Source organism: Juglans microcarpa x Juglans regia, chromosome 5S (genome assembly GCF_004785595.1).
Source record: "Juglans microcarpa x Juglans regia isolate MS1-56 chromosome 5S, Jm3101_v1.0, whole genome shotgun sequence".
Taxonomy (NCBI): Eukaryota; Viridiplantae; Streptophyta; class Magnoliopsida; order Fagales; family Juglandaceae; genus Juglans; species Juglans microcarpa x Juglans regia.
Window position 1 is genome coordinate 30,837,309 of NC_054603.1, and position 16,233 is coordinate 30,853,541.

Consider the following 16,233-nt stretch of genomic DNA (forward strand, 5'->3'; position numbering starts at 1 on the left):
AGAAAAAAACAAAAAGAAAGAAAGGTCGCCTAGTAGTCGTGTTATTTAGCAACGAAAAATTATATTTATAATTGTAGAGTATACAAGTGTTATATAAGTTTTTTTTTTAAAATAAATAAATATGAGATCTATATAAAAAAAATTAACTTTTTAATAACATATTCAACTTTTTTTAAAATTATTGCATAACGTTTACCTACTTTACGACTCTTTTACAACCTAATGAACATAAAAGCCCAGAGTGAGCCTGGACTCTTCTGATTTGATTCTGAGAAAGCCTCGAGTGAGAGAGGTTGATATGCTGAACATTGGCATGCTTCATTTTACAACGTTGATGTACCTAAATTGCATTAATGGCTTTTCTGCTCTTAGAGCATTGCCAAATGGTAGTGAATTACAAAATATGTCTCGTTTCACATTAAAAGTTTCTCTTTCTCTCTTCCCAAATCGCATCGCTCTGTTGAGGATAAGAAAGATTTCAAGAATTTCATTTATTGGAGCAAGCTTTTTTTTATATTCTCACTTTCTCTCCCTTTCTCCCCCGAATCACCATTATCACTCTGTTTCAGAGAAAAAAAGTTTTTTCTTCCGTTTCCTAGAGCAATTTTCTCCCTCTCTCTCCACCTCTCCATTTTCTCTCTTCCCTCGACATGGTCTCTCCGTTACATGTGTGTAAATATGTGTGAATATATGTAAAGAAACTGTACGAGAGGAGAAAAAAGGGCATTGGTAGAGGAATAAAACAGTAACTTATAACAACTTGTCTTTTTTAAGAATTCACGACCTTTGACCTTACACTTTCACCATGCCCAGTGCAAGAAAATCAAATCATATAGTGATCAAGGGTAGCCCAGCCCCCATTTCTTGCAATTTTGCTTGTGGGTTTGTTTACTTTGTAATTTGTTTCATCTCGGTTCTTAACTGGCCAGCATTCTCATTCTCGCAGCAAGCAGCATGCAAAAAATGACCTGCATTCTCATTCTCCCAAACCTAGCCAATATGGTTTGTTGGTGCAAACCATGTACCAGTTTTTTATTCCTGTGTATATTTTAACGTCTGCACAATTATATTCTCACCCTGCATTGTCGTGTGTGTAAGAGACCAGATAAATGCAATTTGTTTCCATTCTACGCAGTCACATGGTTTGCCACTTTTGTGATATCTACTATTCTGCAGCAAAAAGGATTTTACTGAATTCAACCATTCTTTTAGCCCTCATCTACTATTAAGGGTTGTGAAAAGAATTATGCCTACCCTTCATATATTGCCACTAGAGAAGAATTATGCCTAGTTTGTCATTGATTCTTGTTAGAACTTTAGTCCCAAGATTTCAGAAATGTTTTTAATGCTATCCATCATCTATTTTTTCATCATCTCATAATGTGGCATTAAATGATTCGAAACTATTTATTATATTTTACTTGTGAACCTATCATTTAATGCCATATCATAAAATGATGAGAGGATGATGAGAAAAATGATAATGAGTAGAATTTTTTTTTTTTATATAATGCTTTTTAAATGAAACTGTGGGAGAAGTGGAAGAAACAAACTTATGGTCTCTACTGCGTAGTGTTATTTTTCCTGTCTTTGTTTCTAAAGCAAATGATTTGAGAATATGTTATTTTCTCTGATGACCATGTGCATAGTGTTATATATTAAGTTTCTGGTTTTGTTTAAGTTGTTTCATTTTAGTTTCATATTGCTCAATAACCGTTGCACCACTAATTATTATTATATATATATATATATATAGGTGCTTGGTTTCATACAATTTACTAAGGGATTTGAATTGCAAAATATGAGAAAAATAAATTACATAAAAAATTTAAAGTAATAATAGTTTATTATTATTTTAATTAATAGATAGATAATCCAATGTTAGAATACCACTTGAATATAATAGGCAAAAGGCAAAACATGTGATTTTAATCAAATTTTAGCTGTCTTTGCTTATTCCAATGCTTATGCTCTTGGACGCCATGTGATAAAAAACAGCCAAAAATCCACAATGCATGTTACAGAAACACAGATGAAATAAAAGTTAAAAGTTAAATATAATATTATTTTATAATATTATTTTTATTTTAAAATTTGAAAAAATTGAATTGCTTATTATATTTTGTGTGCAAATTTGAAAAAGATGTAATGATTAGATGAAATGAGATGAAATAGTTTATATTGTATAACCAAAAGATCTCAAGTTGTTAATATCTAAAAGAGAACCAGAACCACTCTAAATAACATATTTCCCAACTAAAAGAATATTAGCTGCCACAATCAACGTGACAACAACAACATCCGGTCTAGAACTGTTCAATTTGGCAGTAGAGACCTGTTAAATGCCCGAGATATGGACCTTGTCACAGGTCTGTGAGTTCGATTAATGGATGAGTCTCTCCCCTGTTCCCCCATTCCCAATCTTGGAACAGAGGAAAAACTAGGTAAAAAAAGTTTAAGCTTCTCCCAGGCAAATTTTACCAAAACAGCTTCCAAGATAAATTTGCCTTGCATAGGTTTACAGACCCAGACCGATGGACACTCCAAAACTGACTCAAACAAGCGACCAAAACGGAAACTGAAAATTAACAATCTAGACACCAACAAACTCAACTTTAAACAAGCTCAAACTCAGAGTACCACATGCAACCGACATTGAACTCAAATAGGAAACAAAAACTTCAACTAGATAAAGCCGCGTGAAAGAACACCCAAAGCAAACCACGCATGCAGCACCAACGCACTTGAATTGTATTGAGGACAATGATATTAGGTTAGATATCAAGAGAGGTGATATTTAGCTCATTAGAAAAGTTAATTTAGAAATTAGATGGTAGACAAAAAGCCTAAAAATTTTGGTTATGAAGAGACTCAAACTTGGAATGTGAGAGCCTCGTTTGGTTACACAACACAAACTATCTTATTTCATTTCATTTAATCATTACAACTTTTTCAAACTCTCACACAAAATATAATAAACAATTCAACTTTCAACTTTCATCCCATCTCATTTGTGTAACCAAACGAGTCAAGTTAGAAGAAACTCAAAGTACTCCACTTCTTTTCAAGTCTATCTCCAACTCTAAATCCGAACTCCAAAAAATTTTGACTCCAACTATAGCATCGTCGGGGCAGAAATCAGAGTTAAATTTTTTTGCGGATTTGGTCCAATGCACATGAATCAGCAGTATGCGATCAGTGATGAAATATCAATAATAGAAAATTTTCATATCACTAGCAAATTTTGACAAGAGTACATGGGGGTAGAAGAAACCGTCATAGAAGGTTAAAGTAGGTGCAACAATCAATCAATCTAGGCCATCACTGAACGTCAATTTCTAGACAAACCCATTATGATTCAGTTTATTAACACATAATTTTGAAAACCAAAATTAACACAATATTTGGCCAGAAATCTGCATTCATGCAGCATTAAGCAACACGTAAATGGAAGTCTAGCCCAAGCACAGCCCCAAATTCTTCACAGATCTAAAACTTTTATACTTAACGAACACCTGAAAATGCCAGCATACAATTTCAGACTTGTAATATAGGAAAAAAGAACCATCCACGAACAAACTTCCATAGATTCCAATTTAGAAATGCATACCCAAAGATCTGGGCCGTAAAAAAAGGTACACCCAGAGAACTGAATGAATAAATTGGTATCACATTATATCAATTAAAGAAATATATAGAACATAGATCCGCCCCCAAAAGTGTCACATGCTATCTAAAATCGAACAAAAGTTCACAGATACAGATACAGATACAGAGTATATTGGAAATTAATGAAAATTAAAAAAAATTGAAACATATTTATTTGTTTACCAAAGTGAAACTTTTAATTGATCCGGATCCATCGAATCAGACGCGTGCAGCGGCAACGACGGGTGCAGCGGCGACGGCGGCGTTGGAGGCGGCACCACCAAGGAAGGAGAGGAATCCGGTTGCGGGATTCTCCTGCTCGTCAAGGAAGAGGTCCTCGGGAACCCTAAAAGCGCCGTGGGCGCAGACAACGGCAACGCCAACGAGGAGTGCGGAAATAAGTAGCGATCCGACGGTAGTGAGGAAGACGACGAAGAGGCTAGACACGGTCAAGATACCGAGGGTTTCCTTGTCGGAGAACGCGCGGCCGAAGAGAACGAGTGGCTGATCGGAGGGGCGGAAGAGGTAGAGGAACAGCCAGGCAGAGAGGAGGCCGAGGAGGACGAGGAGAGAGAAGGGGTGGGAGACGAGCGAGAAGGCGAGGATGATGGCAATGACGGAGAGGTAGTTGACGCGAAAGTAGGAGTAGTTCTTGCGGACGCGAAGGGCGGCATCGGAGAAAGACTCGGGCTTGGAGAAGGCGGAACGGTCGGCGAGTTCGGACCAGGGCCGGCGCTGGGAGATCCCGTGGCGGACGGAGTCGGAGATGTGGGTGATGAAGGAACGGAAGGCAGGGGTGGCGATTGGGGGTTGGGACTGGGATTGGGATTGAGATTCGGGGACGGAGATGGGGAGCACGGGAGGAGATGTAGTGGACGACATGGGCGCAGGGAATGAAGATCCGGAAATTTTGGTATCGAAAAGAAATTGAACGTTTTATGTTATGTTTATAGAAGGGAGGTGTTTGGCTATTAAAGGCTTCTTTTACAGTATCCTATTACTATCCTTTGAGAAGTCATAAATAAATTTTATAAATTTAGATATTTTTATATGATTCATCTTATTATAAAATTATTTTTATTATAAAATAAATTAAAAAATCAAATAAAATCACTTCAATTTATAAAATTATTTTTGTGTAATTTACTGTAACAATCTTCTTTCATAAAATATCTTACCGAATTATTTTTTAAAGAGTAATATTAGTTAATTTTCATAATAGATTTTACTATCTCAAATGATATCCTATTAAAAAAATTATAAAAAATAAAAGAATTATTTATAAAATATTTAAAAATATAACACATCATCTAATTTCATTAAAAATAATAAAATCTTAAATAAGAAATAATATTTCTTTTCGATAATTCAAAAAGATTGACAGATTCAGATTGTATCCTTATACAACAACTACATGTAAGGATTATATATACTTACATATTTTCGTTTTTATTTTTTTTATTATTTATTAAATCTACGAGAATAAAAGACTTCTTGGTGGGATAGAACTCACCATATACTCCCTCCCATCTTTGTTATTTTAAAAAGAGGGCTTACAAAATTGAATTAAAGCTATGAGATCTACAAGTTTTACATATCTCTTTTTTAAATTATTAAAAATAATATCTATAAAATCTTAAGAAGTTTATTGCTTAGAAAGTATCCAAAAAAAAAAACAGGAAGGATGTATAATATTACTACAAGGAAGAAGAAGGGCAAATCCAATGAGGAGGACAGCGTAATTAGAAAGTAAGTAGGGTCATCACATCACGCGTTTGACTGCGTCAAACGTGATAATGAAGCCCAAACAACCACAATGAACATGAAGACTGAAGAAATAGGCAATTTGAAAATGAATCATTTCCTTTGGTAGATATTAGAACAGGGAAGGGAGTCTAGAATCCCGTACTGACTTGTCTGCGAAGAAACAAAAAAGAAACGCGTAAGAAACAAGCCAAGAAGATGCACACAAAGGTTGTCTTCTTTAGATGGTCGACCCCTTCCACCCTGAAAGGAAAAACAGCACTGCTAGAAGGGGCAGCATATTAGCATAAACTAGACTGCTATTGTGGACATAATTGGGGAAATGGGATTCAGTATGGATGGATTCTTTGGGGAAATTTAGTATGAGTTTTGCAGGAGGTATGGTGTAAAGCATTGCAGAAACTGAGCATTATCTTGAGTTTGACTTGCCTAAATAGAAAGAAAGAAAGAAGTGGACAGCAAATGACCCTTCTTCTGCATGACAAAGAGGGAAGTTGGAGACAGCTTGGCTTGGTGTAATTGATTGAAATTGAGGAATTATCAAGACTTGGGGACATTCAACTTGCTCTCAAGAAATGTGGCAATTACAGCACTTAGCTTCTGAATTTTGTTTGCATCATCAGGGTCAAGGCCACCAATAATAATGGACACCAACTCTCCATAAGCTGCTTGGCTGCACAGTATCAGATACTGCATATTAACAGGTACCAAATGCTCAAAAGTACCACAAATAACAAAAAAAAACTAAAACGAAGAGAAAAGCAAAACCAAAAAACAAAAATATCCTTCGAGCTCCATCAAGCATGATGATACTCGGAGAACAAAAATTATAGTCTTTCTTAGCAAGCTAAATTGGTTGAGACAAAATCTTCTTCTTCTATATTTGAACAAGAGCAATTATGTGAAGCCTCCTTGACCTTCCAAATCATGACTGAAAACAATGGCTGAAGTGAAGCACCTTTTCCCATGGGCCTTTGTGCGGGTTTCTTTCCAACCCTGACCATCCTTGTAAGTTTCAACCTGTGCTTATATTGCAAATGAAAATTGGCTGTTAAAAATCGGATTAAAAAAAGTAAAAAGTGTTCATGAGAGAAATCATAGCAAAAGGTAACTATCTCACCGTGTCAATAACAGTACCGCACATTTTAATTCCTCCAATTACATAGATAGAATCCTTGATAACACCAGCAGCAGAATATCCCCTAGGGTTTACCATTGGTTCACCACAAATCCATGATCCCTGACGTGGATCAAATATTTCAACACTTGGAACCATCGTATTTCCATCATATCCACCCAGAGCATATCTGTAAAATTCATAATAAAAACACGTATGCAAAGAAATTAAGTAATGCTGCATGCCACAGTCCCATCCTACTTTCATCTCATTATGTAAAATGTAGCACTTTTATTACCCTTGGATCATCCTTTATTTTTTTGAGGAACTCATATTACGAATTATCCTTTATTTATTTATTGTCAAAAGGGAGGGGGTGGATACTTTACTTCCCCTCCCTCTGATCGAATTGACATTTAAATTTCTTTGTATTTGTCTGTGTAGCATTACAGACAACTCAAGTTTGATACAATGATATGTATCAATATGCCCAAGACTCGAAGAAAATCTAGTGCATCATCTGCATTTCCCAAGATAATCCATGTACAAGGTCATTGATAGAGTAAAAATAATTAAATAACAAGAGAAGAACTTACAATTTCTCATTGAAAACAACCAGGGAATGGGAGCCCCTCTTTGTATTCATACTTGCAATTTTTGTCCAAGAATGTTCTCTAGGGTCAAATCTCTCAGCAGAACTGAAGCCAAAAAAGGTTTCAGAAATTCCATGTAACGATCATGTAACAATATAGAAGGGAAAGCTTCTAGATGCATTTATTCTTTTTTAAAAGGATTAGATTCTTCATTAAACCATCATGGGGCATATTCAGTTGTGTAAATAAACCCCCCCCCCCCCCCCCCACAAAAAAAAAATTAAAATTAAAAATAAAAAATAAAAAATCCACCCTTTTTTCGGGTTTAAACTGCTTGCTTCCATGGTTCATGTCAGCAAGTATTTTGCTGGCCTGAAAACATGTAGAAATGCTCTTATGAATGCATCTAAGATTGTACACTTAGATGAAGATCTGGTTACATCTACATAGGTGCAGAAAGAAATGAAAGTAAAAAAGCGTTATCTTACTTCAAGTAATCATTCCCATCATATCCGCCCGTAGCATAAAGCACACCATTCAGTTCCGCTGCAGCAAGAGCAAACCGCTGGAAAAATAAAAGAAACACAACCAAGGACTAAGTTCTGATGAATTTATATAAACATGAAATAAAAAAATAAAATAAAAACCAGAGATGCAACTCAAGGACAAGAAACACAAAATTATGAATGAGGCTCAACTTCAGCAACACAAGTAACTTGACTTGAAAACAAGCAAGCTAAGCAAGAAATATTACCTTTTCTAGCATTGACCGTGTCGATATCCATCTTCCAACATCTAAATCAAGCATTTCAACTTCTGAAAAGCTTTTCATACCATTCCCCCCACCAATGGCAAATATTTTATTATCTATAGTAGCACCAGCTAGACTACCCTTTTCCTGATTTAGTGGAGGTTGCAAAGTCCACTCATCATTAGCTGGGTTGTACGACTCAACTTCACAGGAGGTGATAGAAATGTTAAAAAAACTTGAATATTAGTAGAAAACATTTTTATAAAGTCAGTAGCAGCGCATACCTGTGTCATACCATACATATCCGTTTCCCCCACCAAATACATAAAGTTCACCATTCAACTGCGCAGCTGAAGAGTATGATCTGACAGAGCTCATAGGCCTCAGAGATTTTATCATGTCCTGAGAAGGATGATATGAATTCAATGATGACAACCATGATTCACCATCATATCCTCCTATCAGATATATTGACTCATTAGGATCCAAATGGAGCTCATCAAATGAGTCAATAACTGTCTCATTAGCAAGTTCCTCAGAAGGATTTGACACAGATTGATCCATATGGAGCTCATCAATAGCCTCAATGACTGTATCATTACCAAGTGCGTCAGAAGGATTGGACACAGCTTCCAACATCACACGATGATCTTTCAAAAGCAGAATTTCCATTTCTGCCTCCATCTGAACAACCAGGGTAAATGATTTTCATTCCATGAAAACAAGCAAAACAGAAAAAGAAGTGTACACCCTATAAACAATTCATAGGTGCATTGGAAGTTGCAAGAACAAAGAGCCATAGCATAAGCTTGAAGCTGCTGGCATATGGATTGTAATTCTACTTTGAAATGAAATAGTGCAGGCATATGATCTGTAAGTAACCAGCATTTCTCATTTATTTAGTACCTAGATCCTGACATATGAAACTTGGTAGACCTGTATGTTAATAGGGCAAAATGTACACATCAACTGCTAAATTAAAGCTCTCAAGATGAACATAAATTTTCTTTTTCTAATTTCGCCACAAAGCTTCTTCAATGTTCATGGGCCTGGAAATTTCATTTAATTGCCTAATCAAGCAATCACTGCAAATTTCTTCCATTGGAAATCATATATATATATATATATATATATATATATTAATTTAAAAAGCCATACAAAACCAACTTTAAATTCAATATCATAAATTTCGACAGAACATATGCATAATTGTCATTTCCCTTTGTCTAACAAATTTTGTTCCTTTCTTTGATCTTTTCATTTTTTTGAGTCAAAATTAGTAAGTACAACAAAAGCCAGATACAAGAAGAAAAATCAGGCTCACCATAACAGGAAAAACTACTCAACAAATGAAAAAAATAGATCAAACTGAAAACCAGGAAAAAATTAAACTCAATCCCTTTTAAGGTGCATGTGCAGGGCAACATCAACAAATTTTTACAGAGAAATATCAACAAAAGCTTCAAATGAATTTAAAAATCCCATGGAAAGTCAACTCTAGTATTAGTATATACACAACTTCATGAAGAAATTCATCCTTCTAAACGGGGCTATTCTGAAGAAGCAATCATCAAAATCACAAATATTCCAAATCTGAAATGGCAACATTATGTGAAAAGTTAACACTGCACTTCTGCTATCAATCTGACTAATAACTGCAGTTTTCAAAAGGCTACATATATACTTCTTTTAAGTGTCAATCAGAATTGGATCGAGCTGCTAAATTCCCATGGGCTGATCAAACAAACCCTCAGTGTCAATCGAAATTACTTTATACTTTTTTTTTACAAGTACTTTCTATTTTGCTTATTTAACTACCCAAGATATAAGGGTCTAGAAACAGTTATAGAGAATGGGAAACTTTCACATTAAAAGCATAGCAAGGAGTACCAGCTTCTGCTCCAAAATGCCAATCTTCTGAGTTTGTTCTGTGTTAAAAGCCTTTAGCTCTTGCACCTCTTGAATCAACTACATATATGCATAAGAAAATATGAGAAATTTTGTACAAAACCAGACCAAACAGAGTTTCCATGATTAGAATTTATAGAATGCGGACAACTGGCTTCCTCAAGTACCTGAGTTATGATGGACTGACACTCAGATGATGACTGAGGATTATCTTCATTCTTGTCCTCTGCACCTGTTCGCTCCCTTTGAAAATATTTGTGTTCCAATTGAATACCATTCATAACAGCAGTGTCTTCTACATTACACAATGTAGGCAAGTCTTGATGCTCACGGCAACGAGCCAATTCTTTCAGTTTCATAACAATTACTTCTTTCTCATCTTGTTCAACTAACTTTACATCGGAGTGAGCTTCCGATATCTGGTTGTATCCATCAAATGAAGAAGCAACATCCGATTTCTGACTTGAGTGATTAGAATCCTTGATTTCCAAAGTAAGTGGCTTAAACCCTTCACCTTTCTCTACTACGTCATTCAGGGTAAAAGCCTGAAAAATAGCTCTCCACTTTGCAGTATTCCGTGGTACAGAAGTACTTGGAGCAACCGCTAAAGGTGCAAATAAGGAAATGAGTCTAGTTGCTTGAGCGTGGTCTAGCTCAAACCAGAAATGGGTCTCAGTATAGTAGTTGTCAGAAATTATTGGTTTAAACTGATTTTCAGGCAGTGGCTGGCAATGCTTGCGGACAAGGATCTGAACCTAGTAGAATGAAGAAAAATATCAGAACCAGACCCTGATTGTTAATAAAACCCAGCACGTAACTCAAAACAATTATATTACATACAAGAAACTTTCATATGATACCTGTGCAGGATATAATGTTCTCTCTGAACCATCAGTGGTCCAGCCGTAAGGGTTAATATTCATTTGGCCAGGGCTGGCAGCCTCAAAGATTCCACTAAGTTTTCTGTTACTGTAGTTGAATAGGAAGAGTGGTAAGCCAGGATCAATATTCTTCACATATGAAAAGTGCTGAGCTGGTAGGCCTGTCAAAATTGAAGAACATATTTCCTGAGTTCTTGGAGCCAGAATTATGAATGAATTGACAAAGCAGCATTAAAGCACACTGCTGAAAAATTATTACGAGTAATAGTTTGTAGTTTACAGAAAATATGCGCTTCACTTGTTCTTCTGATCACAATGCTTTGGTGCTTAGAGAAGCAATGGAGATAGCAGTTGCCATTGTAGCACAATTAATAAATGAACATAGAAAGAAGAAAGGCAAATGCAAATTGAAGTTGCTAGATAAGAAACAAAGGCAGATGACTGACCAAAGAGTTGTTTAGAGAGACATTCCGTAATGGTATTGTTGTTGCAACCAAATATGACCCCACCCAGGTGATTCTTTCCCAAATTTCTTACAGATGAAGAGCTGCTCACCAGATCTGGAGATGAAGGTATACTTTTGCTAGCAAAAAATGTCTGTGTTTTCCTCCCTGCAGCCATTCTGTAATCCAAAGAGGCAACAAAATAAATAAATAAACAGATCATAAATGAAGATTAATGCTGCCATAAGATCCATATTTGTGACACACTACAAAGCTACCACCAATGAATAGAAAAGGGTATGAGGGAATTAAGCTACCACCAATGAATAGATTTTCGTGTCAACTTATCCAAATTAATTATCACTTTGAAGGGAACGAGCTTAGTTTAATTGAGTTCATGAAGAACAACCCAGAAACATATCGCATGCATCGAATGTAGCTTATAAATAATCAATCGGAGATGGTTCAGAACATGACACATAATATGAGCTTGAAGGTTCATCATTTCTCGGACAAGGCCACAACAAGCATTGAAAGAAAACTCAAATACAATGAATTGCATCATTGCTTAGATATTAGCCACTGGAATATACAAAAGCACAACTCATGAAAATAAACAACCAAAACTCATCATGTAAAAAAATTTCTAACATATTAGATATAAGACACAAACATCACATTCATAAGAAAGCAAATAAATAACCAATAGATAAGAAATATTCTATTTATAAGCCGGTGTGGATTACACACTTAGTAAAGTACTTTCATGGCATAATTTGATTTGGAAAAGAAATTTTAAAATTTGAATATTACAAATAAAATCTTACCATATAAGTGATGTGGATTGTGTGATATACACAGCGACTTGAAAATAGAATAACTCATAATAACTCAAAATAGGCAAAATAGCATTTAGTACACAGTGGATCAACACCAGAAGTACCAAATGGCTAAAATAATATTACTCATTAATATCATAGAATGGATGCATCAGAAACAAGGAAAATGCAAGAATATGATAAAAGAAAAGAAGGTGACCAAGACAATCAACGAAACCCAGTGGATCAAGACACTAAAACCCATAACTCTGCTACTTGAAAAAAAATGTAAAGGAAATCTAGTTCATCTTCTTAATCAAACTAATCCATTTAAAGAATTCCTTGCCCTGTTTTACTTGTGCAAAAACATGAAGCGAACCTAATGACAGAGAAAGAGAGAGAGAGAGAAGCATACTCTGAGCGGGTGGATTTTGCCTTTTTGGGAACCATGAGATTCGACAGGAAGACACACAAAGCACGAAATGGGAAAAAACGAGAGCAGATGTTATATGACAAACAAGGCAAAAGTGGGGGCGGAATAGCCGAGGTTGATGCATTTTTAAGGTATTTAATAGACAGTAATGAGATTAAAGGATTACTAACCAAAAGACCATAGTGTACAAAAGTTATATCAAAATTATAGGCTTCCCTTCTATGACTAGTAACTAAACCACATTAATGGGATTCGAAATTAAACAATTATGAAAGAAAAAGTTGTAATTTAATCCAAGATTGAGCCTATTTAACTTATGATAATGAGATTACTGATCAAAAGGTTAGAAGGCACAAAAGTTGTAATTTAATCCAAGATTTTCTTATATGACAAGTCACTAAACCACATTAATGGGCAACCATAATGAGATTTTGAACAATAGCATGACAAATTTAAATATGTTTTCCATGTTCCCAATTAATTATGACTTTTAAGGGTTTGAGCTTAGTTTGAGTGTATGAAGCACATCCTGAGACACATAGCATGCAGCTAATATAGCTCGTGAATATTAATTCAGAAATGCTTGGGAACATAGCATGTATTATGATCCTCAAGCTTCAGCATTTCTCATGCAATACAAGAAGGAGCATCATTTCATATACCATTCACAAAAAAAAAAAAAAAAAAAAAAAAATACTATGATGCCTTTTGTTGCTGTAGAATATCAGCCACCGGAAAGCTCAAAGCATGAGAAATTAGAAAGCATGAAAATCATTAATATATGGCATAGAATGCACACCCCCAGGCCCATCACATTGGTAAGTAGCCACATAATTAACCAGTATATATGAAATGCAGAATAGGAATATAGCATTCAGTATCCAAAAGTACCAAATGGATAAGAAATTATAACTCATTAGAATCAGGAACTGACATATTAAAAAATAAAAATAATAATAAAACGAAGGAAAGGAGAGTAAACAAGAATCTCATAAACCCAGTGACGTGACTCTAGAAACCCACAAACTTTGACACTTAGAAAAAACAAATAAACCAACAATCCAACGAAAAGAAACCAAAACAAGTTAATCCTCGTAATCAAACCAATACATTCAGGAAACTCATTGCATTGTTTTTCTTACAAACCAAACAAAATTTGAGAGAGAAAATGAGAGCGAGACGTACTCTGAGACTACGGAGAAAACACGCGAAGCGCGAAATGGGAGGAGAACAAGTGCAAAAGTAACATAAGAAGTACAGGTGTTTCCAGAGTAAACGAAGTGTGGAGTGCCTTTTCTATTGGGTTTATAGAGAATGTTTCCTTGCACAGGAGGTAAATTGATTGTGTTTTGGGGGCATCACACAGAATGTCACACGGTCGGTATGTATGTATGCCTGCCTGTGAAAGAATGATTGTACGGATGAATTCTCACTTAAAAATATTTGTAATCGTAAATTATATAATTATCCAGTAATTATTTTAAAATAATAAATAAAATATAAGAATCATATAAAAAAATTAATTTTTTAATAATAAACTCTATTCTTTTTTAAAATAATTAAGTTCACAATTATATATAAAATTAATCTGCAAACTTAGGTACCGAAGCAATTCGGCTCTGAATTAACGACAAATGGTCGTGGCCCATTTAAGGTCTACGAAGAGGGGGACTGAGCCTATAGAAACGAGGGAAAAGCACAAGTCTCGTTGTCATTGACAAGGGTTAAAGATTCTTTACAATTATTTTTCATCTATAAGCTTGTTCGACAAGGGAATATCATACTTATCTCTCTTGTGGTCATTGACAATGGTTTAAACCTCTCCATACTTTTTTCTTATTTAAATACTTCCTTGACAAGGTTCTTTGAAAAGCATTATTTTTCTTTCCGGACATTGACAAGAGGGTTAAACTTGAAAGCATAAGTTTTCAAAAGCATTATCTAAACCTCTCCATGCTACTCGCTCCGCCTCTCTCTAAGGGTGTGTTTGGTTATCAATTTCACCTCAATTCATCTTAATTCATCATTACAACTTTTTCAAATTCCAATACAAAATATAATAAACAATTTAATGTTTTCAAATTTCAAAATAATAATAATATTAAAAAATAATATTCTAACAATATTTTATCATCACAACTCAACTTAACTCAACTCATTTCAACATCCACACACACCCTTAATGACACATCAAATCTAAAAAAAAATTTGGGTCTAAAATTTTTTTTAAACTCAAATTATAATATAATTAAAATTATAAATTAAAATTTATACATTAAAAAAAAATATAAACTTATTACAGTTATATTTTAAATTGCATTGGCCTTCTAAGCCAACCATTATATAAGAGGACAAGACAATACAATAGTCATACTTAAACAATATGAAACTTACTATTAACTTGAATTCAACTTCAAGTTTTTAACAAATTATATATATTTATATACAATATATTTATATAAATTATTTATATAAATATTAAAAATTATAATTTTTTATATTAAAAAAGGAAGGGGTGTAGGGGTGGGGCCCTGCTAGGGTCAACCCGGCCCCCACCCCGCATGGGCGGTGCAGGGTAGCATGCCAAGTGCCCACCCATGCGGAGGCAGGCACCTGCTGCCCACCCCTATAGTGAAATGAGATGGTTTTAAATGAGTTGAATAAAAGATTGTTAAAATATTATTTTTTAATATTATTATTGTTTTGATATTTGAAAAAATTAAATTGTTTATTATATTTTGTGTGAAAATTTAAGAAAATTGTCATAATTAGATGAGATGAGTTGAGATGGTTTCTATATCCAAACGAGTCCTAAATTTTATTTTAAGACTATTTATTCGACGGACCTCAATTTGAAAGGTCCATTTCCAACCCGATCCGAACCGATTAACCGCCTTGCGCATTTTTTTAAAGAAAAAAAAAAGAAAGAAAATTCTTTCTTTTCTTAAATATATAATCAATGACGTATAACTCTACATGGCTTCCATCTTATTACTTATGTATTAATTTCTGAAGATTTTTATTTCCAGTCTCTATGACCCTGGAGGTTAGCATCTTAGTGCTTGCATTCTTAACACCCCAATACTTGTGTCAAGATTTTCTGACGCTTCCTTATGCCTATTTTCATCTAATATTTGACTGTCTTTAATAAAATAAACTCTGTCGTTTCCCACTAATTGAATAGAAAGATATGGATAAGAACAGAAAGCTGCTGTTACTTGTATCTCTTCTCCACTTCCTCCAAGCTCTGAAACTCCTTGTGATACTTCAAATGCCATACATAGTCTTTGCACACCGATTCAAAAGACAACATAGGTCCAAGGTACTAATGTTTATTCAATCACACGTCGGGCCGGAAAAATTGGCCGGTCCGGGTAAACGGCTTATTTGTACAGCCTGAATTTTTGTTTGTAGATAGTTTGAACCCAACATTAAATACAATAAAATCTACATGTAAGGATTAAATATATTCAATCCGATCAGTTGTTTAGCAATTTTTTGGATTGAATTGAATTGATCCGTTCTATACTTATGGACCTAAAACCAATCGAAATTGGTTCAATTCGATTTTGGGTTCGGACTTATATACTTGGGCTGGTTGGAAACTTGTCCAAATGTATAATATTTTAGCTGAAATATTATTTATAGCCCAATATCAATTGTATAATATATATTGTATATATAAAAAAATAAATAAAATGTTACGAAGAAGTCTTACACCATAAACTTCTACCTAATTAATATATGATTTGTCATTTTTTCTATTTTATTTAAGAGTTCTTCTACTCATCATCCTTACACTACATATCTGTTAAGGTAAAAAATAAAAATAGGTGTATGATGTATAGATGATAAGTAGAATTTTTCTTCATTTAAA

The 16,233-nt window shown here is 34.5% G+C and overlaps 2 protein-coding genes across 3 annotated transcripts; both read right to left on the minus strand.

The window, feature by feature from the left end:
• Positions 1-3,654: 3,654 nt before the first annotated feature.
• LOC121268080 (PRA1 family protein B4-like) lies at positions 3,655-4,598 on the minus strand. Its single transcript, XM_041172205.1, has one exon. It carries the CDS (start codon positions 4,528-4,530, stop codon positions 3,868-3,870), a length of 663 nt encoding a protein of 220 aa, XP_041028139.1. The 5' UTR covers positions 4,531-4,598; the 3' UTR covers positions 3,655-3,867.
• A 1,473-nt stretch (positions 4,599-6,071) lies between these two features.
• On the minus strand, positions 6,072-13,743 carry LOC121268326 (influenza virus NS1A-binding protein). Of its 2 annotated transcripts, XM_041172544.1 has the most exons (12): positions 13,542-13,743; positions 12,339-12,358; positions 11,109-11,284; positions 10,642-10,823; positions 9,949-10,536; positions 9,764-9,841; positions 8,158-8,557; positions 7,877-8,076; positions 7,611-7,687; positions 7,126-7,227; positions 6,533-6,719; positions 6,072-6,432 (listed from the first exon to the last, which is right to left on the minus strand). In XM_041172544.1, exons 3-12 carry the CDS (start codon positions 11,281-11,283, stop codon positions 6,310-6,312), a joined length of 2,112 nt encoding a protein of 703 aa, XP_041028478.1. In that variant the 5' UTR covers position 11,284; positions 12,339-12,358; positions 13,542-13,743; the 3' UTR covers positions 6,072-6,309. The 2 variants fall into 2 exon arrangements, with proteins under 2 accessions (XP_041028478.1, XP_041028477.1); XM_041172543.1 differs by lacking the exon at positions 12,339-12,358.
• Between the last annotated feature and the right edge of the window lie 2,490 nt (positions 13,744-16,233).